At 43.6% G+C, this 26,731-nt stretch overlaps 1 protein-coding gene across 5 annotated transcripts in view; it reads right to left on the reverse strand.

Moving 5' to 3' along the window:
* SREBF2 (sterol regulatory element binding transcription factor 2) overlaps positions 1-26,731 on the reverse strand; it is a 68,933-nt gene that overhangs the window by 14,071 nt on the left and 28,131 nt on the right. For 4 of the 5 annotated variants that reach the window (XM_053254309.1, XM_053254304.1, XM_053254307.1 and 1 more), the window contains exons 4-17: positions 24,304-24,444; positions 21,597-21,665; positions 18,616-18,840; positions 17,129-17,243; positions 16,192-16,373; positions 15,146-15,338; positions 12,244-12,425; positions 11,543-11,816; positions 10,428-10,597; positions 9,458-9,626; positions 8,789-8,909; positions 7,849-7,958; positions 6,516-6,648; positions 5,484-5,652 (exon numbers count right to left, since the gene is read on the reverse strand). In XM_053254309.1, the coding sequence (XP_053110284.1) occupies positions 5,484-5,652; positions 6,516-6,648; positions 7,849-7,958; positions 8,789-8,909; positions 9,458-9,626; positions 10,428-10,597; positions 11,543-11,816; positions 12,244-12,425; positions 15,146-15,338; positions 16,192-16,373; positions 17,129-17,243; positions 18,616-18,840; positions 21,597-21,665; positions 24,304-24,444 (2,253 nt within the window). The remainder of the gene's footprint in view (positions 1-5,483; positions 5,653-6,515; positions 6,649-7,848; positions 7,959-8,788; positions 8,910-9,457; positions 9,627-10,427; positions 10,598-11,542; positions 11,817-12,243; positions 12,426-15,145; positions 15,339-16,191; positions 16,374-17,128; positions 17,244-18,615; positions 18,841-21,596; positions 21,666-24,303; positions 24,445-26,731) is intronic. The other variant, XM_053254306.1, reaches the window with a different exon arrangement.

The following is a 26,731-nucleotide window of genomic DNA, read 5'->3' on the forward strand; positions in this document are numbered from 1 at the left end:
CTGCGGCACTAGTAGTGACGTCGTGCCGCAGTTACAGTTACAGCTTAGTACCCTGACCTGCAGCCTTGTACCCTGACCTGCAGCCTTGTATCCTGACCTGTGGCAACAGCTCAGTGTAGGCAGAGACAAAAGCATCGGCTCTTTAAGATGCGTGGGGGGGGGGCATTACCGTAAAGTTCTTTTACAAAGTCGTCTTCTTTTTTAAACCTGTTAGAAATGGATAATCTTGGACGAAAACGAAAATGCAGGTCATACGAAGCTAGTTTCTAACTCAAGGTTGTGTCAAGAGCAGAAGAGAGCAATAACAGTATTGCAAGTAGGGAATTTTGTGTTGACGAAAAACAAGTAAGGGAGTGGCGCAAAATGAAGGCTGACTTGGAACAGATTCCAAAAGCTAAAAAAAGCTCGACGTGGTTTAACAACTTCTTATGGGGCTCTAGAGACTGAATTGCATAAATGGGTTATGGAGTGTCGGTCCCTTCAAATGGCTAAGGATGACAAATAAAAAGCATGAGGCATTGAAAAATTTGCTGCGTCAGCAGGATGGTGTACCCGCTTCATGAATAGATTTGGCCTATGTTTGCGACAAAGAACAAAGATTTTGCAGAAGTTGCCACAAGACCTTGAAGAAAAAATTATGTCATTCCATTCATTCATTATAAAACAAAGAAGGATTCATAATTATGACCTTGGAGATATTGGGAATATGGATGAAACAGCCATGACTTTTGATCTTCCAAGCAATAGAACTGTGGCAAGTTTGGGAGAAAAAACTATTTTCCTAAGAACCACAGGAAATGAAAAAAACCATTTCACAGTCATTCTGTCATGTTTGGCTAATGGAACCAAGCTGCGGCCTGTCATTATTTTTAAAAGAAAGACCTTGCCTAAAAAGGTCAAATTCCCACCACGAATTACTGTGCACACACATGTTAAAGGCTGGATGGATGAAGAAGGAACAAAAAAAAATGGCTGGAAGAAATTTGGAACGGACGACCAGGAGCAGCCTTAAAGAAAAAACCATCATTGCTAGTTTGGGATATGTTCAGAGCCCACATATCTGATGACATCAACAAATTGGCAAAGTCTTGCCAAGTTATTTTGGCTGTTATTCCAGGTGGGCTTACATCTGTATTGCAGCCCCTGGATGTGTCTTTAAATAAACCTTTCAAAGACTGTGTGCGAAAGATGTGGCATGAATGGATGTCATCTGGTCGAGCCTGACAAAGGGTGGAAATCTAATGAAGCCCAACATAGAATTAATAACAAAGTGGGTTCGAGATGCAGGGGAAGACATTCCAGAAGACATGGTGCAACATGCCTTCCAGAAATGTGGCATTAGTAATGCCATGGATGGCAGTGAAGACAACGCTTTGTATGAGAATGACAGCAGTGATGGTGACGACGGCGATCTCAGTGATGACAACGTCTATGCTGATGACCTCACACCAGCTGAAGCTCTGTTTGGACATACAGATGAGGAGGAGGAATCCAGTTTTGAAGGACTTTAACTCTTTGTGTTTTAGCATGGTTGCTGATTGAGCTAAGAGGGTAGTACTCTTAAGGTATCATTGTTGATACCATATTTTTTGTTGTTGAGCCTATTCTCCACTTACAGAGCTAGTTTACTAAAGTTAGGTTTGTTTAGTCCTTTTATAGTTACTGTAACTTGGACAGCTTCACTGCTGAGTCTTGACAGTGTTTCTTTAAAGATGATTCTGTCATAGCCTACCGTATAATGAGCCTATACCAGTATGCAGTGCAGTCTAGACTCATGGTTTTTTCTTTGAAATAAATATTTAAAACATATACCCCACTGATGTCTCAATTAATGTAATTTTATTGGCATTTATTTTGATTATTGAAACTCACCAGTAGCTACTGCATTTCCCACCCTAGGCTTATTCTCGAGTCAATCATTTTTTTTTGTTTCTTAGGTAAAATTAGGTACCTCGGCTTATATTCGGATTGGCTTATACTCGAGTATATACGGTAATATTGTTTTAATGCTGTTTTAAGGTGTTTAAAAACTTTTAAATTGTTGTAATGTTTTAAACTTTTTATTTTTGTTTTAACTAATGTTTTACTTTCTGTGTTTATTTTGTAAACCGCCCAGAGACATAAGTTTTGGACCATATAAAATATGTAAAATAAATGAAATAAATAAATAAATATTAAGTCAATAATGTAAAGAGTATTAGAGATGAGTCATTCAAGACTAATTTGCTTATTTTTAAGCAATCTTAATGGTCAAAGGATTTGTCTATTTATTTATTTATCAAACAAACATATTTGTATACCGCCCACTACTGAAATCTCTAGCAGTTTACAGCAATAAAACAAACCAAGAAATTTAAACCATTAAAACACATAACAATATCAAATTAAAATACCCATAAACACTACCAAATAGCTAAAAAGCTTGGCTGAAGAGATGTGTCTTCAGTTGTTTCCTAAAAGTCAACAGGGATAGAGCAGATCTCAGCAGGAAGTCTGTTCCACAGCTCTAGGGCGGGGAACTGCAGAGAAGACTCAACTTTGAGTCGTTATCAGACGAACTTCCCCTGACCATCTTAATAGGTGGCAGGATTCATAATGAAGAAGGTGTTTTCTTAAATACTCAGGGCCCAATCTGTGAAGGGCTTTATAGGTAACTAGTATTTTTAAGCCCGTTATAATAACGGGCGCTAGGTCCCCCCCCCCTTTATTCCTTCTTCCTTTTCTCTTGCCCCCCTTTTTTTTGTTTCTTTTTTATTTATTTCTCTTCCTTTCTTTCCTTTCCTCTGCAGTTACCTCTTTGAAACTATGGTTTACTTTACATTGGCTGTGTAGGAAGTTGTATATCAAGTCAGAGACCCTTGATCCGTTCATCAACCTCACTATTGCCTACTACACTGACTGGCAGCATCTCCCCAAAGTTCCAGGCAGGAGTCTTTCCCAGCCCTCCCTGGAGATGCTGCCAGGGCTTGAACCTGGGGTCTTCTGCATGCAATAACTTACTATGGAGTAAGCCTTGTTGAAATCGGTAGGGCTTACTTCCGAGTAAATGTGCACACTGCAGACTCAGGCTGGAAGTATTCTACACACACCACCACCCATCTCCTTTGCAAGCTGCGGTGCGGGCGGCGACGTGACACAGACACACACTAAGCAAGCCAGCCTTGCCTGGTATATGCTTGCTGTAGTGTAGTAGAGAGAGGCTTGGGTTCGCGGGGAGAAAAAGTGCTGGTGTTTCTCTCCGGTGGGGGAAACAGCGCAGAGAGCCTGACTGAGCTTCGCCCTTGCTGGAGTGAGAGAAGTGCAAAGAGGAAAGAGTTACCTCCTTGTTCTCTCACCTGCTGGCAAACAAATTGAGGAGGCTGGGAGCAGAAAAGCCTTTTTAGAGGAACCCCCCACCCGGAAAAGGGGGCATAGGAAGAAGCCGGGCAGAGGCGCCGCTGTGGCCGCCGGCGCCGGACCGGGTGAGGAGGCGGTGGCAAGAGGACCGCCTCCCGCGCCTTCCTCCCCGCTGAATTGCCTCCCTGCGGGCGGGTAGGGTGCGCCGTCGCTGCCTCTGTGCTCTGGTCGGATGGTGAGTGCCGGCCCCGCCGCCATCAGTGCCGCCCGCAACCGCCGTCTTCCCCTTGGCCCTGCCTCCCAGAGTGCCGTCCCGATTGCTGCCCACCCCCGCCGTCTTTCCCTTCCCGGTGTCCTTTCCTCCGGGCGGACAGATGCGGCAGCAATAGAACCGGCCAGCATGGCCGCCTAGTGTCGGTGGTCCTGTCTCCCTTGGGCTGTTCTGGGCCTGCGCTTCGCGCAGGCCCAGAACAGCCCAGGGAGGCAGGGATGCAGATCCCCAACGTTCCAAGGCCACGGCCACTCACTTAGCCTTTTATTATATAGGATAACCAGTACTTTGTATTTTGCCCAGCAACCTATTGGTAGCCAGTGTAGTTCTTTTAAAACCCAAGTGATATGGTCTCTTCGAGATGCCCTGGAGACAGCATTCTACATCAATTGCAGTTTCCAGACTATGTACAATGGCAGCCCCATGTAAACTACATTGCAGTAGTCAAGCCTGGAGATTACCAGCATGTGCACCACTGTCTTAAGGTCACTTACTTCCAGGAAAGGGCGCAGCTGGCAAATCAGCTGAAGCTGACAGAAAGCACTCCTGGCCACTGCCTGCAAATGAGGTTTCAGAGAGAGGGTTGGGTCCAGTACTCAGAAACTGCAAACCTGTCCCTTCTGGGGGAATGTATCCCCATCCAGAATGAGCAGATCTACCCCATTTCCCGAACTGCGGCTTCCTACAATGAACACCTCCACCTTGTTTGGATCCAGTCTTAGTTTGTTATCCCTCATCCACTCCATTACTGCCTCGAGGCAGATATTTAGGGAAGTTATGCCATTGCTTGATGAAGCTGACATAGATAAATAGATTTGGGTGTCATCAGCATACTAATAACACTGATAATTAGGACAGGCTTAGTCCTAAATCCCTATCCAAACCCTATCCAGATTCCCCTTTCCTACCCCAACTACACACACACACACACACACACACACACACTCATTCAGTGAGGCATCTTGGTGATACAAGCCTCTATCACCAAAAAAAATTCATTCACTGGTCTCTGATGGCTGTAGAGGGAGGTAGCTTTGGAATGCTGGGCCCTGAGAATGCCACTGCAGATGTCTAACTGCTTTCCTGGGCCTTTGCCTTGTCTTCTGTCTCAGGCAATAAGTCTTCAGTCTAGTCCTTCCAGTTAACCATTTAACTGCCAGGCTCCCTGAAGATGATGCATCATTGCTAGCCAGCTACTCCCTCAGCTACAAGGCTTCCTGAAGGTGCAGACACAAAGCTCTTCCACACAATCCAAGTCTCTGGATCCCAAAGGATAGTGTTTAATCCAGGAAAGCTGAAAGAAGATTCCAGCTGTAGTGAAGAGGTGTGGCGTGCCTCTATACTGCACTGCGGAAACATTGCACAAATACTGCCAGAACATGCAATGCAACTACAATGCACTACAGTGGCTACCCAGAAATGATGAACAGGTCCTGACACAGGTTCACATAGCATTGAAAAGCAACACAAATGGGAAGCAAAACTGTCTCATGCAAGGATTTGGCATTGTTCTCACCCACAGGAGACTGCACGAGGTACCTTCTGTCAGTCAGGAGACATTTAGAGAACAAGGAGGCATCAAACAAATGCTCATCCTGCTTATTCTGCCAAGGCCAATGCACTGGAAACAGATGCATTTCTCAGGCATGGGAAAGGGAATGCTGCAGCTCTAGCCATAAACACAGAAAGACAAGAGGAGGTAGCAGCTTCTTTATCCCCATTCTTCGGCACAGAAAATAAGGTCAAGTGCTTCTTCTTCCCAAGAGGAAGTTTGACAGACTTTAGAACCACTAAAAAAGATAACCAAGCAATTGCCCAACAACTTTGGTTCAAGAAGGAATGGAAAAGGCATTAACAGGCAGCAAGTTGTACTTACATTGTTGAGACCTGTGTTGGAGACTCCACTGCTCATGTTGAGGCTGTTCCAAAGGTGAGTGCTGGCTCTTTCACAGTGGCCAAAGGAGCTCTGCTGTCCATCTGCCTTGCTCAACAGTGAGGTATTCATGGCTTTACACACATGGAAGATGGCTTTCACAAGAGCATTCCTACGGGGGGAGAGAGCGGGACAGCCAGGAACAAGATCAGGGTATTTAAAGCACAAAGACCATATGCTTTAGAAAGAAAGAAAGCAACTCTAGATGCTTTGTAAGACTTTCACTTACAAAGACTTAAAAATAACCTAAAAGGATCAATCATTTACTTCTCCTCCAGCCCCCTCACCAAAGACTCTAGAATGCACCAAAACAGCATAAAGCTTGTGGTTAATACAAGTCTACAAATATAAAAGAAAACTCTACACAAACAACACAGTGGCTGACATCCACACTAACACTTCCCTAGCTCTACAAGGGCGAGGAGATTTTTACCCATCCACCCTTCCCCCAACACACCTGATGTGGCAATTAACACATTATGGGGAACTGCAACCAGTTCACATTGCTAGATATGTGTTTGCTATGAGCAGACATTAAAAATGGAACATGTGAAGAAGCTATTTCTGGTGACTTAGTTCTTTCTGTTCTGCTGTGTACATAATTAAACTGTTACCACATGGCAGCTACTGTTGATGCTAACACTATCACAGAACAATTCAGTGAAAAATGACACAGATAAAAGCAAACTCTCTCAAGGACTAATGCTTTGAACTTTAAAAAGCATTTAATGTGCAAAAGGGCTCTCTACCTCCACCACCCAAAGTGCTTTTTGGCCAGAATACATCAAAAAGCTTCAACTTAATTTGGAAGCTAATTGCAAGACAAGTTGTTCCATGGCAAACATATTTTTACCATATGCTTATGACACTGTGTGAATAAGCACTAGGCTCAAGAAACTTTCTATTTTTTCTTGTCTTGTATAGTTCAGAACCATGGAAACAAAGTTGCAAGGATAAAATAAAGAGGCCACATACTCCATCATCTCCAAGCATTTAGGAATTCGCTCTACACTGGTGAACTGTGATCTCACAGCTGCATCATCACCCTGGAGCCAGCTGATTGTCATTGTGATCGCTGATGACCACCACCTGCAGACCACATCAGGACCTAGGAAGACAGACAAAAAAGAAAGCTTTAGGGGCTAAACTATATGTTTTTGTTAAAAGTGAATCCCAATACTTTTAAAAAGAGCAGAACTTTCAGGAGAGGGGAATTTAGGAAGTGATTATGGGAAGAAGATGTGCTTAACCCTTTCCCCTGCTTGTTTTGCCACTCCAAATTACCCCTAGAGTGATGAATCTCTCCCCTACATTCTAAATTACTTGAACTCTGCCACCAGAGGGGAAGAAATATTTGAAGGAGGCAATTTGAAGTGGGGAAGCAGTGAGCAGGAAAAGGTTATAGTACAAACCTTACCACTTCATTTCTATTTTAAAAAACAGCACCAGGATTTGTGCTGACACACACATTTCTACACCCCTCAGTTACAAGACAATAACCCACCCCAACCCAATACTTTTAAAGTAGTGGCTCTCTTATATTTAGCATGTGGAGAGCAACTGTCCCTATTCATCCCAGCATTCTGGTGTGAACATTCTGATAATTCAATACAAAAACAGCCGCAACACACTCCGTGCACTGAGGGAATTCCTGTTGAGGTTTACTACTTGTCATTTTTTATTATTATTATTATTGATGGAATTTCCATACTGCCTAATATAGGAATCTCTAGGCGGTGTACAGATTAACACATAATATATATAAAATATAAAACACTTAAAATTAATAAAACAAATAAAAATCACAATAGAGAAAAAAAATTAAATTTTAAAATTAGATTTCATTAAAAGCCTGGGAAAATAGATATGTCTTCAGGGTCCTCCGAAAAACAAACAGAAGGAGATGCTCTTATTTCAGCAGGGAGTACATTCGAAAGCCCTGGGGCAACCACAAAGAAAGTCTGGTCCTGAACTGCCACCAAACGAGTTGGCGGCAGCTGTAACCCGAACTCTCCAGATGATTTGCTGTTAAGAAAATTTTGCTTTATAATCCATATAGAAGGATGGAGTTTTACATGATATTAAGATAAGCTTTTGATAGATAGTGTATGCTTGAATTGCATTTCTTAATGATATGACAACTTTGTTTAAATAAACATGTAGTGAGAGAGATTATACATTTCAATTTTAAAAAATGCACACACAAGCAGCAACACAACTCGGCAGTTACACACAAATCTCCAGGATGACAAAAAGGAGCAGAAATATGAGGAAACATTGAAACAACCTGAGCATTACCAACACTTACCCAATGCAGACCTCAACACAGAATTTCCAGTGAAAGGTGGTGTCCCACTTCCCAAAGAGTCCACAAAAGAACTGAGTAACTTCAGGTATTCTAAAGCATTAGAGAATTCACTACAAGCATAAGCAAAACAGACATTTACTAGTTGAAAAGTACAATATACACTCGAGTGAACCAGTTTAATGTAAGCAGCTCAACATGCGTAAACAAGGGTTATCTAGTTCAGACTTCATTGGCATGATCAAAATAGTTTACTATGAGTCCTCCATTTACTTTAAGAAGAATGAGACTTCACACTCAAGATCTAATAGATGAACTGTGCTTTACCATGGTATTCACACCAGTCCAGGATGATGCCAAGTACTTCCTCTGCATCCCTCTTTCTTCAAACAGGTGTTTTCTGAGGAACGTTGTTAATAGCAATAGCAATAGCAATAGCAATAGCACTTACATTTATATACCGCTCTATAGCCGGAGCTCTCTAAGCGGTTTACAATGATTTTAGCATATTGCCCCCAACATTCTGGGTACTCATTTTACCGACCTCGGAAGGATGGAAGGCTGAGTCAACCTTGAGCCCCTGGTCAGGATCGAACTTGTAACCTTCTGGTTACAGGGCGGCAGTTTTACCACTGCGCCACCAGGGGCTGTCTTAAGCACTAGATGCCCATGGAAGTCTCAATGATGCTTTGGGCTACACAAATCCATTATCTACAATTCAGTTATAAATTCCATAGAAAAGCTGTGCTTTGGCACGCACACTCTCAGTGAGTGATGTTCCAAAAGGCTTGTCCCACACCACAATGGTCCTAACTGAAGAGATGAGATCAGTAATACAAACCTTTCCACGCATACTGAGCTACAGGAACTGACGGAACAAACAAGACAGAAACTCCTGTTCACCTCTGAACAAAAATGCCAATAGGAGAGGATTGCAGCTTACCAGGACTCTTCTTCATCTTGGCCCACAGTCCCTTTGGGGACCTGAGGTTTCACAAGGGATTCAACAGCTCTCTCCAGAAGGTTCTCACAGAATGCTTGATGCACTTGTGCAATGGGATCAGCTGCAGACAACAGAACAGTCAGAATCAGGTTGTTTTCCTTCATCACTAGCCCAACAGTAAAACAGAAGTAGAGAGAATGCTATACAGTTACAAACCTGAACACAAGTATGCCTGAACCAAGTTCTTAAGACACACATCAGGATGCTAACGGTTTCAAGAAAGATTCACAACTGCCTTCAAAATTTAATATGTGGGTTCCCTCTAGAACAATTATATATACTCTGTCTTGAAAAGGCAGGCATTTATTTATATTTACATTTATGAACTACCTTTCCTCATAGACCTCAAAGTGATCTACAAAAACTGAGTATATAAATCCTTGCCATGTTGCATTTTTAAACAGAAAAGTTAGCTTGCAGGAAGAATCCTGCAACTTAAGAGTACAGGATGGAAAGTAGCCCTCTGACTGCTTATTACAAAAATTCTTACAGTAGTAAACAGTTCTAAGAACTGGTATAAAGCTAGCTGGAGAGTGCATGCACATGTGTAGCTCTGTCCCATGGTAGGGATGGGAGGCTTAAGGCATTCACAAGTCTACTGATTCTCACCTGGATTCCTCTGAGTGCAATATAGACCCTCCTTGGCAGCAGCTTTCACTGTCCAGCTCCGCTCCACAAAAAACTTTTGTCCCAATGGATGACACAGCCAGCGTAGAGAGTCAGGGATGGCACTGCGCTCAGAACTACACAAGCTTTGGGCTTGACTGAGGAAATAACTCTGGAAAGAAAGCAAAGGTGAAAATGGACATGTACTTGGTTCAAGGACAGCAGCCCTGGGTCAAGTGAATTAAATAGCAACTTAAAACACTTCCAGGTGCTAGGGAGCTTGCCAGCAGCTGTGTGACAAGGTCCCACTGGCAGCTCCCTTCTGCACTGACAACTGCACATGCATTAGCGTGCGTGCCCAAGCCATGCCCCCTGCATCCACGTCAGACGCAGGCTTGGTCTGTGCCAGGATGGGGCTACTCAGCCCAGTTACAAAGTTTCCCCTCCTCAGTCAGTGCTTTCATTGAATCGCTAACTGGGAGCTCCTTTCTTTGCCTTGCAGAGACAGGAGATCCAATCAGCGATTCAACGAACTGCTGACTGGGATGGGAAACTTTGCAATGAGGCGGAATATCCCCGTCCAGGCACTTACCACGCCTCCTGCATCTGACATGGATGCAGGGGAGTGGCCACTAGGGATCCTTCCCAGCCAGCGTTCCCATTCCCCCACCCCTCTGTCTCACTAAGAGCAAGGCAACAGAAAAACCCCTCAGCCAGCCAGCCAGCGTTTCAATGAAACGCTGGCTGGGAAGGAGGGGAACATGCCTCATGGGTGGGAGCAGGAGTGTGCTATGGGCAAGGGGTGTGCTATGAGTATGGCTCCCACAGATCCTGGCAGCTGGAGGAAGCTTGTCCCCGCTGCACCACTGTCCCTATGCCCTGATCACTTAAAATTATATTCATATGCAAAACCAAGACTGCCACAAAATTTCCTTATCTAATTCTTCTAGAAAGCTCAAAGAGATTCACTCACCGCCAGGAAACCCAGTTTGCCACCACATCGGGTCTTCAGGCCAACCGCAGCAGTCAGGTGAATTTCTGCCAGGGTGCTTGGTGGAATCTTCTCCTCAGCACATTCAGCTAGATTCACAGCACACAACGCCATGTGCAACCCTGAGTAGGCTGAGCTTGATGGAAGCTTGCCTACAGCAGAAATCAAACAAGTCTTCCCCTTTATAATGTCACTCATGCCATGCCCACTTGTTCTGTACAGTTAATGCTTCTCATGGGTTTTATCTGTGAAGGCCCTTTCAGGTGCTATAACCCTAAATCTAAATCTTTGTATACAAATCTTATCCTAAGACATTATATGTCCTGCCATGAAGAACCTGTGCTTTATTATCTACAGTTGTGTCTGAAGTTCTAGATTCAGCCAAACAGATTCAATGATCTGTATATCATGCTCTCTCTCTCACCCAACAGTGATTGAAAACCAAGCTCCATTCCATTACTTGCATTATAAAACTACAAGCAAACCTCTTTACTTGCGATTCGTTATCCGTGGTTTCTCATGTCCGGAGTCAGGAAAATGACACCCAGACTCAGCATATGTGGAGGCATGTGGAGAGGCAACAGATGCTGATCTCGCGTATCTGCAGATCGGGGGCGGCCGGAAATGATCGCGGAGGTCATTTCCGGCTGCTATTTTAGGGATCGGAGCTACAAAAAGGCTCTCATCAAAAACAAGAAAACAATGGGGCAGGGGAGACGGGATATGATTTTCCGTCATCTTGGGGGCACATCGCGACTCGGGGGGAGCAGCAGAGCAAGATAAGAAGATCTCCCCCCCCCCGTGAAAACTGACTGGTTTTCGGCTGTTTGGGGGCCATTTTTGGCCACTTTGGAACCTAACACCCTCAGTCCCATAGGGACTAATGATCCAATATTTGTAGTTTCTGTATCTGCGGTACAGCCAAGGAACAGAACCCCCACAAACTTCGGGGTCCACCTGTAGAATGAAGAGCTCCCTACAGGTTATGTGATTTTATTCTTGAACATGGCCAAAGAAGGTCACTATATCTTGAGCCCACAAGCAACAGTCACCCATTTCCGACCTTGATTAGATTAAATCCTACCTTCACCCCTTACCTGTGATATGGAGTTGATGGAGCTTATGATATGCTAGAGCTGCATCACGGGCACTAGTTTTGGCTTCATCCTCAAAACCAACAGGGGCCTCTGTTGCTCGCCTCTGCCGTGACGTCCTCTTCAGCAACCAACGCACCAGTCCCAACTTCTGAAGACTGTAGCGGATAACATTCCAGGACAGGCTGCATGCCAAATCCAAACGAGAGGCAGGCAGTGCTCGGCCCAGAGCAGACAGGCAGGTCTGCAAGTTTGATGCGGCAGCAGCAAGATCTCCCTACAAACAACACAGGGAAACAAAATCTGAAGCTGCAAGAGACTTTTGAGAGTCCAAAAACTTAAAAGACCACTGAGGAGAGATTCAGTAAGCTTCCTCCCTCACAGAATCACTGACACTTCAACACAATCTTGGAAACAAAAGTTTTGTTCTCTCCTTTAGTTTATATTTAAATGTTTTACACAGCCTTTTAAAGCAAGAATTTTCCACAAACTGCACCAGAGGGATAGAAAGAAAAATGACAGTTAAATGTCAGGGCAGTTTTGATATAAACTGCCCTGAGCCATTTTTGGAAGGGCAGTACAGAAATCAAATAACTCAACCAATGAATGTCTCTAACTTGATAGCTAATGCAATTAATCTGACTCCAGGGTCCTTTACCATGCAAATATCCTAAGACGGCCTACTGCCACCGCAATTGTCTTACCTTGGCCAAGTCCAGGTCTGCCTGTTTCCGATGTCGCCAGAAAGTAACAGATGAGCGGGAATGCAGTCGAGTCACTGGCTCTCCATGCACTAGCAGTTTTATGAATACACTCAGGACAATAACACCATTCACAAGCCATAGGATCAAAGTGGGCATCATCCAACCAAACCATCCACCAGAGCCTAATGGAAAGGCCAAGGGACACACAAATCAGACAAAGCAAGACCAATAACAGTTAGCATCTTAGGGTAATAAACCTGAGATAAATAACAACTGTGTAAAGAAGCTGGCTGCATTCATATGTTACGTTCCCAATCTCCTAAACCATGATTATGGAGAATCAGGAATGGGCTCTGTGTTAGCATGCTACCTCCTCCCACTGCATGCTCAGCTTAATAAACACTTCTTAGTTTGAAGACGTTGGTTCACTGCTACATCCAGATGGGCAAACTGTGAATTGAGCAAGACTTCCAGATCAGGATTGCAAGCCAGTTTTATCTCGGTTTGGAAGACTTACTCAAACCTCAGTTTGCTGGTTTGAATGTAGGCAAACTGACTTGATCATAGCAGGAAGTGTTCTATTAAGCCGAATTTGTGAGGGGAGGAGGAAGCATGCAAGCCCAGAGCCCATTCCTCATTATCCAAACCATGTGCTAAACAGGCACCCTTGAGAAGATGATGGACTGTTGTAATGCTCCACACTAGGCCCAGAGCCTAAAAGGAACTATTCTCAGCTGCTGGGGTCAAGGATATCTTTATGGGTTATCCTCCTCACATGCTCCTAGGCAGGACTACAAGAGCCTGAGGACGATAGCCCCGCCCCAGTTTTCTGTCCTGTGTCGCTCCAGGCAGCTCCAAAATCTTTTATCTTCTTCATTACTAATCCTTCTTATTGCTATTTTTCTTTTGCTATCTTACTCAGATTTCTTCCAGATTCCTACTATTCCATGTCCATTTTCTCCTTCTAAAAAAATCTTTAAAAATACAAAAACCACCCTCCTTCATTTTCATGTTTCTTCCCCCAGCTTGTCTATTGTATCCCTCCTCCCCCCCTGCTATGGAGCACGCAGGAGGGTACAGAATGATCCTGGTGCCAAAGGGAAAAGCGGCTTCCCTAAGGCAACCAGGGCGCCAGATCACCACCTCCTCATGAGTCAGTATCAACCACTTCAAAGCTGCCTGGGCCAAATGCTGACAAAGACACAGAGAGTTTCCCGCCCTCAGGCCATGAAGCTTGCAGGAAAGTGGCCCAGCGTGCCTCCGGGAGCAGTGAGTCCACGGAACAAGGAGAATCTTTGCAAGCCAAATTGCTCTTTTCGGCAAGGCTGATGCGAGCAGGTGTGTTCCCCCTGGCACATCTCCAGAGTGGAGATGAGGGCCTGGGGAACAGCGGGGGCTTCTGAGATGGCAGCAGGGAGCTCCGTAATGGTGCCAGCAAGCGAAAACGGCACTAAAAAAGGAGAGGCCTCCCAACAGCCAGTGAAGGCATGAACAATGTCAGCAGCAGCAACGGGAGTGACTGAGACCAAACCCAGAACCTGGAACAATCTGAGAAGCTGATGAGACCTCTCCTTGTGGAAAGTAGCCCCAACATGAGTCCGCCAGAACCAGGTCCCAGTCTTCCTAAAACAGTCCCCCCCGAAAGGCAGGCCTGGTTAAAACATGCTATAATGGACACTATCCACCAGATCAGGCTCCGAAAGAAAACTAGAAGGTCAAAGCAATGTAGAAAGGTCTCCTTTTCATCTGGGAACTCAGCTTCCTCTGATTCAGATAGGCCACTGACCAAAAAGGCAAAGAAAAAGAGGAAATATGCCACAGGTTTGCATTCAAACAAGAATAAGAGTTCCTTATCCTCTAAGCACAAAAATATTGATCAGCATTCCTCTGATCTATCAGGTCTGGACTCTGGGGACCCTGACCTACTGAACCCTATGCCTTCAGTCCCTGATAAGCATAAGCGTAAGGTCATAGCAACTCCAGTGATTGATTTAGAGGTGGACCCTGAAGGAGATGACAGGGTCCCAGACAAGGAGGAGGGTGAATGGTTGGTGGGGAGGGGGGGGTCCAGACCCTAAAAATGTATCACAACATCTGTTTGTCTTAGAGGACTTTAACCCAATTATGACCAGGGTTATAACCACTATTGGGTTACAAATGAAGGTAACGCCAGAATCAGCACAATTGGCTAAGGTTGACCTGGTCTTTCCCAAGGCAAAACCTAGAGACATGCTATTACCAATGCCCAATCTTTTTATGGAGCTATCCTCCTCAGGCTCTTGTAGGCATCTGTTATTTTAGCTCATTAACATAGTCCTGCCTAGGAGCACATGAGGATGATAACCCATAGAGATGTCTTTGACTCCAGCAGTCAGAAGAAGCCTTCATGGTAAGTGAACTAATACTCCATTTTGTTAAAATTCAGATTACTGATTTCCCTCTTAATTCAGTCAGTTTTACAAGTTTGAGTTAAACATTTAGAAAACATTGTTTTCCTCTTATCTGAGGAACTATACAAATGTGAACTACTCGAGCAAAACCATCCTCAGGTGGCACTTGGAAGGCAATAAACACATACGGCTTCGAAACATTAAAGTTGCACACAATTATATTCAACATGTGCAGTACAGTTTACATTCAGCTCTCAAGAGGAAGATAATTTTGCTCAGACTGATGAACACGTACTAAAAATTACCTTACTATATAGTCCAGCTAAGTGATTCTTGCGTTCAGTTTTCTAGCTCTTCTGGCTTGCAGTAGTATGAAGTTAGGATCCAGCACTTTTACCACCCCTGATGTTGGTTATTACTCATAATTAATTTTCACATATTTGACTCTTTAACACTTCAAAACATCATCACTGAAATGCATCAGATACATAGGCTTTGGTTTCCAATAGTACCTGAATCTATGGTCAGCATGCTCCTCCCGGAGCCGTGATGCACAGGGCCATCAGTCTCAGATGTTCTTTGGCCCTCCAGGAGAGATGTTAGAGGATTAAAGGAAAGGCAGAGGAATGTGAGAGCACAAAGCAGTATCCGTGAGCGGTCAACCATTCCAAGGGCAACAGGTGGAGAGTCAGGTTCATCTTTAACCTATACAGAAGTGGTGAGGGATGGAGAGGGAGAGGAGTTTGAGGGAAGGGGGAGAAGTTTTGAGAAACACAGTATAAAAACGGAAGATAGATTATTGCTTCCAGATTCACTAATCTTTTTCTCTCTCTCTTTTTTTTTTTTTTACAGTGAATTCACTACAGGGTGAAAAGCACTACAAGTCTCTGGTGGTGGTTTACTTTTATATATACATCCCCATATGGCAAAACTAAAGCAGAACCCCAGAAAAAGGACACCATTAATATTCCAACAAAAGGAAACTTTTAGTTGTATTTCTGTTTCACCACTGAGTGAAAATAAATTCATAGGGCAAGTTTATAAATTGTAAGTTTAACCACATATACATTCACAATTTACCAAACATCACTTCCATTTCAAATGTTGTAATGCTCACAATTTTCTTGACTAATGATGGGTCAGGTGAGCTAGTGTTGCTGGTGATGGTGACAAGCCTATAAACTACACACAGTTATTTGTGTGTGTAATTCTTTTGTGTTCTCATGGCTGTTAAAGAGAAGACTGGTGGGTGGTGGCAAAGAAAGACCACCAAGTCAAAAAATTCAGAAGGATGCATTGATTAAAAGGATCTATGGATCCAAGTCTGTTAGATTTTGGAATAAGGATTTTACACAGAAACTTAACCTGACAGGTGGTGATAATGTCATGGAACTGATTAATCTTTGGCTTCTGACTCTTACTCTAGACTTTTAGAATCTTACTCTACTACAGCATTATGAATCTCCATCTGAGCCAGCACACACAGCACTATTGCTAAGCTTTATCCTCAAGCACCATGCAATTGTCCATTGCTACCTGGATTAAGAACGTTAACTACCTTTGCATCGTCAAGCAATGGGCTTCCTGGCTCTGAATCAATTGAATAAGGGGAAAAGCCTGCTTGTGACCCTGAATCAGAGGCTGGAGGAGACATCAGCAGAGCGTTTTGGCTGAAGTCATCTATCTTCATGTCCATATCATTGTCCACCAGACTGCTTAGGTCAAAACCCTTTGACAGCTCTGTAAAGACCAGAAATTGCAATGATTAACAAGTCACATTCATAATGCTGCCTGTTATTCAATTTGCTTCCAACTTGACATTCTCACTTGCCCTTCATTTTCTTCACCTGCCACACAAGATTGGGCAATCAATCATATACTGTATTTTCCGGCAGAAATGCCACATTGGTGTAAACGTGAGGGGGAAAGACTGGGATTTCCCCCCAAAAAGCATCAGAAATGCCACATTGGCATAAACACCGCAGCTAAACCAAGTCAAATACCAATAAATCAAATAAATATGGTTATTTGCACTGGGGCACAGCTTCTAAAAGTGCTATGCCATGGGCCCAACCTGGCCATCCCCACCTGAGGAAACCACCTACAGAGGAGAGAGCAAGGGGCCGAGATGCCTCCAAACACAGCCCAAACGGCCATGGAAACTGAAAGGGTGGGGAGGAGCAAGCATACATGGGGCCAGCAAAGCCCAGCTGGGCTGTCACCGCCGCTCCTCCAACTCCAATGCTTTGAAGCCCTCTCAGCTGATTTGAGCCTCTTGTCTCAGCCGTGTGGAGCCTCTCACCCTGCTGTGTTGGCACCACGCCTCCTTCCACTCCTTTTTTCCATGTAAGCACCATATTGGTGTAAATGCCACTAACGTATGTGTGATGGTATGTGTAACGTATTTACACCGGAAAATACAGTACATCTTCAGTCAGGACAGAGTCAAAAGGTGCCTAATGAACATGTTGTCATCACCTGCTTCAAACACTTACTGTTCTTTTGGTTAGCCAGCTTCAGCACCATGTTCTCCTGTCGCAGCTTATGGTTAACCTGCTGTAGGTATTTAATGTAGTCAATGGCCTTCCTCAGTACCCCAGATTTGTGCATCTGCAAAAAATGTGCATATATTAGAGAGAGAGAGAGAGAATTATATAATAAAATAATGCCACCACCAAATGCTCTCCAAGAATATGCTAGTATCTCAAACTGGCCAAAAAAAAAAAAAAACCCTACAGCTGTGCAAAGCAAAGCTCAAGTGATTATTTATTTATTGTTAAATCTCTATGCCACCTTTCATTAAAAATCACAAGACATTTCACAGCATATTAAGAACAATAAATCTAGAAAAAACAAACAATGAAATAAAAAATGCAGCACACAGAGGCAGAACCAACAAAGAAGAAAAAACCCCACATTTTAAAATATAAATGCCCAAGTAAAAAGGAAGGTTTTTATCTGCCTCTTAAAAGCAGAGGAAAACTGAGGAACAGATGCCCATTAGGAGAGCACTCCAAAACCTGGGGGCAATGACCGAGAAGACCCTATTGAATAAGAACAATCAAGCCTGTCTCAGTATCAGTAGATGGAGCAGAGCTGCCTCTGATGATCTTTTTAAGTGGACAGAAATCTTTGGGAGCAGGTTGTCCTTCAGCTATCCAGGGCCCAAACAATAAAAGGCTTTAAACATCAAAATCAGCATCTTGAATTGGACCCAGAAACAAGCGGAAGCCTGAACAGCTCTTTCAAAATGGGTGTAATATGATCCCAATTGGCAGCTCCAGACAAAATTCTAGCTGCCACATTATGCACCAGCTGTAGCTTCCAAATACTCTTCAAGGGCAGTCCCACATAAACTGCATTGCAGTAATCCAGTTTTTACATAACTAAGGCATGGATGACCATGGCCAGATCTACCTTCTCAAGAAGAGGATGCAGCTGGCATACTAGCTAAAGCTGTGCAAAGGCACCCCTGGCCATCACCTTCAACTGAGTATCGAAAAACAGATTTAGATCCAGAAGTACCCCCACATTGTGCATCTGCTTTTTCAAGGAGAGTGCAACCCTTTCCAGAGAATGTTGAACCCCTTCATCCCAACTGGCTCTCCTACTGATCAATAGCAACTCCATTTTGTCTGGATTCAATCTCAGTTTGCTAGCCCACATCAAGCCCATCATTGCCCCAACCCCCGGTTCAGGACTTTTAACATCTCCCTGGGATAAGATGACAAAAAGAGCAAAGTGTCATCCACATATTGATAACACTTCAGTCCAGATCTCCAGGCTACCTTTCCCAGTGGTTTTAAGTAGATGTTAAATGCACATGTGTTGGGCATCTGAAGCCAAAAATTCTGTATTGCCCTGGTAGTAGCCAGAAATCTTACTAACAGGCAGAGGTTTACAGCTTGTCAACTGCAAGTGTTTTGTCATGCGAGTTTGTGCTTACAGCCATCTTACTGTATCACCACTACGCAATTCTCACCTTGGCATCTGTTCCCATGACTAGATCCTTCAGTTCTATGATCTTATCATTTATAGATGATCGATAACGCTTTTCAATGATATTATGGGTTGTCCGCCTCTCTCCCTCCTTTGGTGGTTCTGGTTGCTTGGCACCACCAGGCACTTGTTTGATGGGCATCTTCTCCTGCCCTCCCATCATCATGGGCATTGTGGTCAAGATAGTCCCATTGCCACCAACTAAAGTCTACAAAGAAAACACAAATTATCAAATTCAAGATTAATTTTACTGTTATTTATGTGTCATATGTATAAACCACCCTTTATTTTATATATACATATACAGTGTACATAGTTTTAAAATTACAGCAAAAATAAAAACAAGACAGTTTAAAATACCCTAAAATACTCCTGTTTTCTCAGGCTTTTGGTTAAAAACATTTTTAAATAAAGCCAGAGAAGCTCTTATTTTAAGCGCGAGAAAACATTCCAAAGTACTGAGGCAACTTTATAAATCAAAAGTGATCTCATGAAAGGATTATTTAATTATTTATATACTGCCTGATCTGTGTATCTCTGAATTGTGCACAATTTAAAACATATAAAACAGAGCAAAAACAACAATTTCACAGAATAAAAAGTTAAAACAGTTTCATAGGATAAAAACCGAACAATTTAAAATTAATTTCTATTAAAAGCCTGAGAGAACAGGTGTCTCTTGAGGGTCTTTCTGAAAGCAATCAGATATGGAGATGCTCTTATTTTGGCAGGGAGCATATTCCAAAGGCCCTGTATGGAGTAACCAAACAAGCCGGAAGCAAGTGTAACTGGTCCTCCCCAGTTGATCTTAATAGGTGGCTGGGTTCATGACACAGAAGGCACTCTCTTAAATATCCCGGACCCAAGCTGGTAAGGGCTTTATAGGTAATAACCTGCACTTTGTATTTCACTTGGAAACATATCGGCAGCCAGTGCAGTTCTTTCAGAATCAGTATTATATTATCCCTTCGAGTTGTCCAGAGACCAGTCTGGCTGCTGCATTCTGTATCAATTGTGCTTTCCGGACTACGTGTAAAGGCAGCCACACATAGAGTGCATTACAGTAGTTGAGCCCGGAGGTTACCAGAATATGCAACACTTTTAAAAAGTTCATTTACTTCCAGAAATGGCCGCAGCTGATGTAACAACGAAAGCTGATAAAAAGCACTCCTGGCCGCTGCCTCAACCTGAGAAACTAGAGAGAGTTTGGGATCCAAGAGCACTCCCAAGCTACATACTTGAACTTTCAGGGGGAATGTAACCCCATCCAGAACAGGCATATCTAAACAATCTCTCAGTTCCAACTCCCGACACAGTCAGTATCTCCATCTTATTTGGATTCAACTTCAGTTTGTTGTCCCTCATCCAGCCCATTACTGCCTCCAAGCAAGCATTTAGGGAAGTTATGCCATTTCCTGATGAGGCTGATATGGAGAAATAGATCTGGGTGTCATCAGCATATTGACAACACTCTGCACCAAATCTCCTAATGATCTTTCCCAGTGGTTTCATGAAGATGTTAAAGAGCAGTGGAGACAGTATGGAGCCTTGTGGAACTCCATACTTTAGTTCTTGCTTTGCACAGCAGCAGTCTCCAAGCGACACCATCTGGAGTCTACCTGAGAGGTAGTAACGGAACCACTGTAATCTATCAGGCCGACCAAGACAGTCTCAACACACTCGAAAGCCAGTTTGAAATGGGTCTACTCTACATCTTCCAGAACTGGAGCTGAGAGGCCACAACCTGCTCAATCACCTTGCCCAACCACGGAAGATTGGAAACGGATCTGTAATTAGCTAGTGGGGTATGCACAGAACTGTCTTTGGCAGCTTGGTTCAAATTCAAACCAAACTGCTGGTCCATGAACCGGTTCAGTCGAACCAGCTGGCGGTCCATTCCCTTCGAACCAGTTCGAGGGGCTATTCTTGTAAAGGGATTCCCCATCATGCCTTTAAAAGGGTTCTAAGGGCAGCCAGGAAGGCAGTTAGAGGGCACCTTACCAGCGGTGGGTTTTTAAGTAAATGAGCCACAAATGGCTTAGTTTCACAAAATGGCAACCAGAAATGATCTCTGCAGTCATTTTCGGCTGCCTTTGACCCGCAGATTCATGGAACTAACCCTTTGTGGGCTGGTTTTTTAACATGTATGCTGAGGTTGAGTGTCAATCACCCGACCATGGATATGCGAAACCGCAGGTGGTGGATCTATGTATAACGAGGTCCATCTGTATTATCAGATTTGTATTATTGGATAATACAATTATCAGATGAAATAAGCCAAGAGAATAGGTTGTAGGATGCACCGTCTGAAGCAGTTTGTCCACATCCTCACAAGTCACAAATTGAAAGTGATCCAATCTAATCCTTTAAGAGGAGTTGCTGGACACCTCCACAGTAGACTCTGCAGTAACCATGGAATCCAGTTCAGCCAGAGTGAGGAATTTTATCCACACAAAAATCATTGAACAAATCACAGTGAGTGGCTGATAGTTCCAGATTCAAATTCAAGGGAGAGGGGGCACATACTAGCCCCATTATAATCCTAGACAACTCTGATGGACATGAATTTGCAGAAGCAATGCAGGCAGAAAAGAACTGCTTCTTTGCCACTGCACTGCCAGAGCACAGATCTTCAAATGTGCGCAGTGTTGTGATCTGTCAGACTCACGCCAAATCTTCTATCACTTGTGCTCTAGCAGTCTACCTCGCTGATTCAGCTTCTGTAGTTCTTCTGAATACCACAGGACTGATTTTGAAGCAGCTCAGAGAGGACACAGAGCTGCTGTGTGTACTGCTCTAGAGAGTTCATTATTCCATGTTTGCACCAGAGCATCAACAGAATCACTAGAAGAGCCAACCTTCCAAGGTTTCTTAGAATCCTATTGGATCCAATAACTTTCTCGGGTGGACCAACCTAATAGGTCCTTCACCCCTGCAGAGGTGAGTTGTGGTTGCAAGTCCTACCTTAATCAGATGGTGGTCCGTCCATGACAATGGGGAGATGACAGGTGTCCCCATCCACGGAACCCCACCCTGATTATATAAGGAGAATGTATAGTTTAATGGCAGAGCACATGCACTGCATACATAAGGTCCCAGGTTCAATTACTGGAACTTCCAATTGAAGGATCTCAGGTGGGAAGAACATATGTAACTGGTGCTCTTCAAGTGATTATCTGCACAATTACATCCATGGAAGCTGTGTCTGCCCAGAACCACTTTCAGAACTTTCTAGAGCTCAGCCTAAAGAATAATTCTGGTGCAAGCCACACCTCTATGGAGCAAGAGCACATGCCTAAATGGACACGGTCAGTGCCACCTCCATTGGTTTCACTAGACTGCCACATTAAAAAGTCAAGATGATAAATAATGGGGGTGGGGGAAGAGAATGCTGCAGTGGGGAAAAGGGAGAGCCATGTGCCTGCGCAGATAACCACTCAAAGATCAGTTACAGGAAAGCAACTTCCTCTTAGTGGTTTCTTTCCAGTCACACCAATGGAAGATTAGCAGACTCCATGGAGAGACTAAGGGAAGATACGGTAGTCATATTCAAATATCTCCAACAGCTGTCATAAAGAAGAAACAGACTTGTTCACTCCTGTTCCTGAGGGTAGGACTAGAGCCAGTAGGTTTAAATTACAAGGAAGTTAAACATCTCCTGTTAGGCTCCTAAGTCTCATTCTTGGCTTGTTCCTTGTTGGCACAGCAATCACACTTAATGCTGAGGGAACTGAGGGAGGAGAGACACCTATCTGCGTGTGCACTCTGGTTCCATAGAGGGATGGCTCATGCCAAAATTACTTAGGCCAAGTTCTAGAAAACTGCACAGAGACTATGAAGAAATACCCCTTATCTGAGATCTTGGAAAGTCACTGCCTGTCAGAGTAGAGAGATTGACTAGATTGACCAGTGATCTGATTCAATATGCATTAAGCTTTTCCATTTCCAAGAAAATTATCTCTCCATTCTGGACACTTCCTTGCCGGGGGGGGGGGGGGGAAATGCTGCAAGATAAGAATGGTGGGTCCCTATGCGCCTACCCCACACCACAACAGGCAATATGGGGATCAACAAGGGCTTCTACTTCCAGGACTCCACCCATGATACTATTCAAGATTATCAAGTTTGTTTTTTCAGGTGAACAAGTCTTTTCCCAATTCAAATCTTTGTACTAGAGTTTAAGCTTTCCTGTCATCTCTTGCACACTAGGTTATTAAAATACTAGGTTATTAAAATACTTCCAGCACCTAAAAGCAAGAACAAAAAAATGAGACAGCAACACAGAAATATCATCAATGCACAGAAGCTCTGAACAGAATGAAAGAACCATTGAGTTTAAGCACTTTGTTGGGATGGGGGGAGTATTTCCATATGAATTTTCTTTCCAACACATATCACACTGAGTATTACCATATTAGTTGCAGAAAGCAAAATATATATATTATTTTGATGTAGGAATCCACCTTTACCATGAAACATGCTTGATTTCTCCAGATGTTTCCATATTTAATAGACTATCACCTGTAGAAACTATTTATTATTTATTTAATTTATATACTGCCTGATCCAAAGGCTCTAGACACAAACACACACACACACACACACACACACACACACACACACACACAGAATAAAACAAACTGTTAAAACAATTTAAAGTATTCAGAGATTATAAAAAGCCTGGCTAAAAAAATGAGGGCTCTTTTAAAGGCTGGGAAAGATACTAAACCACGAATGTCTATAGGGAATGCATTCCATAGCTCAGGAGTGACTACAGAAAAAGCCCATTCCAAGTCACCGTCAGATGAGCTGGTGGCGTCCAGAGACAAACCTATCTCGATGACCTTGATGTGCAGAGGGGAACATGCAGAAGGCAGCACACTCTCAGGAGACCCGGTCATCCTTGGTTTTGTAACTTACCAAACTATTGACCCGAATGCCTACAGGCATCAAGCTGTGCAGAATACAGTTTAGAAATGTCTTAAAATGTGACATGTTTTAAGACTACATAATCCCTTGACCCACAGAAGTAAAAGTACAGAACATTATGAGGTCATGTTCCTATGTTGCAAATATCTAAGAAAGATAAACAGTAAGGTGCCCTTGATCTTTGCTCTCCAGTTAGTACAGACTGCCAAGTATGCACAAGTTGCATGGATAGCCTTGATGAAGACAAGCTGCTATTCAGCTTAAGCAAAGTCTTTGGACTTTTTCCTAAGAAATTGTGCTAACTTACTCAGCTTCTAAAGGTCTCTTCTCATTCTAATCTTTAAAGATATAGGTTCGTTTGGATAAACCACATAGAAAAAACCTAAAGATACACATAATATATACATCTGTATAAAGTATGCCATCAAGTCGATTTCGACTCCTGGTGCCCACAGAGCCCTGTGATTTTATTTGGTAGAATACATGAGGGGTTGACCATAGCCTCCTCCCTTTCAGCATCTTCCTATACTGCTGCTACCCGATATAGGTGTTTCCCATAGTGGCTGTATAGACAGAGCTATTCCTGTCTCCAAGGCAAGTTCCATGAACTCATATGGCATAGAACTCTAAGACAGACAGAGTTTTTTCATATTTAATTTTAGAGACCCCTTGGGAAAACAACCTTAAAGTTAGAGGGAGAAAGAGCAACTTAGATAAAGTCAAGCAAAGAATCCCATGGTACCTGCAGGGCTGTTGTCTGAATAGGAGTAGTCAGAGCTGTGAGGGCTGGATTCTGAACAGTAGCCATAACAGGATTGCCATCAGTTTTCAATGTTGTTAAGACAAGAGAGTCTGTCTTGATAATCTGTGGCTGGACAAGGACCTGGAAGGAGAATAAAACTTTAGTGCTGCAAGGAAAGTAATACAAATACTGCAGCAAGTGGAGTCTTTTTAAACAGACGTCTGTATGTCAACATCGAGTTCCACTGCTATTTCAGTAGGTCTCCATCTCATGCTCCTTTTTGCACAAGCCAGAGACCAATATGAGCTCACCAATAAGCCAACCTGTTTTGGTTGTGCAGCCAGACCTTAAGTACACTAGCTACTGTCTGACTACAATTGTGGGGCGAATAATGGAGTCTGGCTTCCACTGTGGCATTCAGTGCAATCAATCACGTTCCTTTCCCCTTCTGGAAACAAACAACTTTTTAAAGCTTCTGGGCACAGTTTTAAAAACATGCCATTTCGATCTGCTAAAAGCTTGCAGAAGTGAAATGCCCTGTGGCATCTCATGCCTTTCCCCTCTGTATATCACAATTGTTGTAACATTACAAAATATAACAACCTAGTATGCCTCAGGTCTCTACAATTGTTAAGCTAGAAGTTTAGAAAAGCTGACCATTTTCTTCAAAATTCCTTCACTGTCCTCCTTCTGGTATCAATAACTGCTGATCATTTTTCTATGGCTACACTACCCTACAGAGTTTATCCTATTGATGACCAACTTCCTATGCCCAGAGAGATGGAGAGCTTCACAGCTTAGAGGTCAGAGCATGTTCACCAGTGACATTATTTTAAAATATGGTTCAGAAGGAACGTTGCTACAGAGAAGATCAGAGAAAAACAAATTGCTTAACTGTAACTTACGATCTCTGTGGGGATTCATGGTCACTCAAAACCAGGTCTTCTGCACCTACGCAGTACGCCACAGAAGAATCTTTAGCTCTGTTAGGCACTCACTGTCCCTTTAAGGGACAGTGATATCAGAGCCTTGAAAGGGAGCCTATAGTACCAGCAGTAGATCGCCTCCCTCTTCGGTTCCTGAAACGGCCACTGCAAAGAGACTGACAACATCCAGAGGTAGGAGAAAACAGCCAAAAATCAGAGCAGCACAGGTATGTAAACAGTATTTGTGAAAAATAAGCTAGCAGAGGGGACAGCCAGGTGGGTGTTGTGAATGACCATGGATCCCCACAGAGATCATCAGTTACAGGTAAGCAACCTGTTTATCTCTGTAGGGATCTATGGGTCACTCACAACTGGGTGAGTGACTAGCTCCCATGAAGAGGAGGTGGGTGCTAGCAGTTACAGTATTTTAAGACCACCTGACCAAAATTGGCCTCTGAAGCAAATCGCAAGTCCACAGCATAGTGTCAGACAAAGGGCAGGCAAGAGGACCAGGCAGCAGTCCTGCAAATGTCCTTCATGCTGATACCTGACATGTGGGCAGCTGAGGTAGCCATGGACCTAGTGGAATGCGCCCTGATCTTGGGAGGGTGGCTGAACACCTTGCTTCTTGTAACAAGAGGTGGTCTGCTGAACTAGCCAGTTGGACAATCTTTGTCTTGAAATGGCGAGATCTACACTAGTGCCCGTATAGGAGATGAATAGTTTGTTCGACCACTTGAATTGCTTTTTGCAGTCCAAAAAGTAAAGGAGACACCTTCTGACATCCAGGGTGTGCACAGAATGTTCGCCGGGGCGGGGGGGGGGGGTAGAAGAGTTACAGAAGAACGTAGGCAACACAATGTCCTGGCTGATATGAAAGTCTGATCCAATTTTAGGACAGAAGTTAGGATCCAGGTGAAGCATAACCTTGTATGGATAGAATTTGGTATAAGGGGAATCTGCTCTTAGTGCAGTGAGTTCACTGACTTGACTCGCCAAGGAAGGCAGTTTTCAGACATAATAGTCTCATGGAAGAAGATAGCAATGGTTCAAAGGGGGCCTCTGTAGAGTGGACAGCACAAGTGAGAGGCTCCAAGGCTCAATGGGTGCCCGCAATGGACAGTATAGGTTGTTAACCCCCTTTAGAAAGCGTTTAGATCAGGATTGACCTGGTGGTGTGCTGAAATGGTGGTGAGATGAACCTTAACAGAGGTATTAGAAAGTTCCAGTCCCTTGAGACAGCTGAGATAGAGGAGTATCTGCCATATCAAGGCCTTGAGAGAGTGAAAGCCTTTCACGGAAGAGCAGGATGCGAAACGCTTCCATTTGCACTTGTAGGACCTTCTTGTAGAGGCCTCTTTAATTTAGCAGGATGTTGTCTAGAAGTTCAGCCTCCACGCCGTCAACAAGAGGGACCTCAGAGCGTGGTGGAAAACCTGACCACCTCCTCTCATGAGATGTCAACAAGGTGGAAGGTGACGATAAGAGCCTTTGCATAGCCA

The sequence above is a fragment of the Hemicordylus capensis genome, chromosome 5, assembly GCF_027244095.1.
Source record: "Hemicordylus capensis ecotype Gifberg chromosome 5, rHemCap1.1.pri, whole genome shotgun sequence".
NCBI lineage: Eukaryota > Metazoa > Chordata > Lepidosauria > Squamata > Cordylidae > Hemicordylus > Hemicordylus capensis.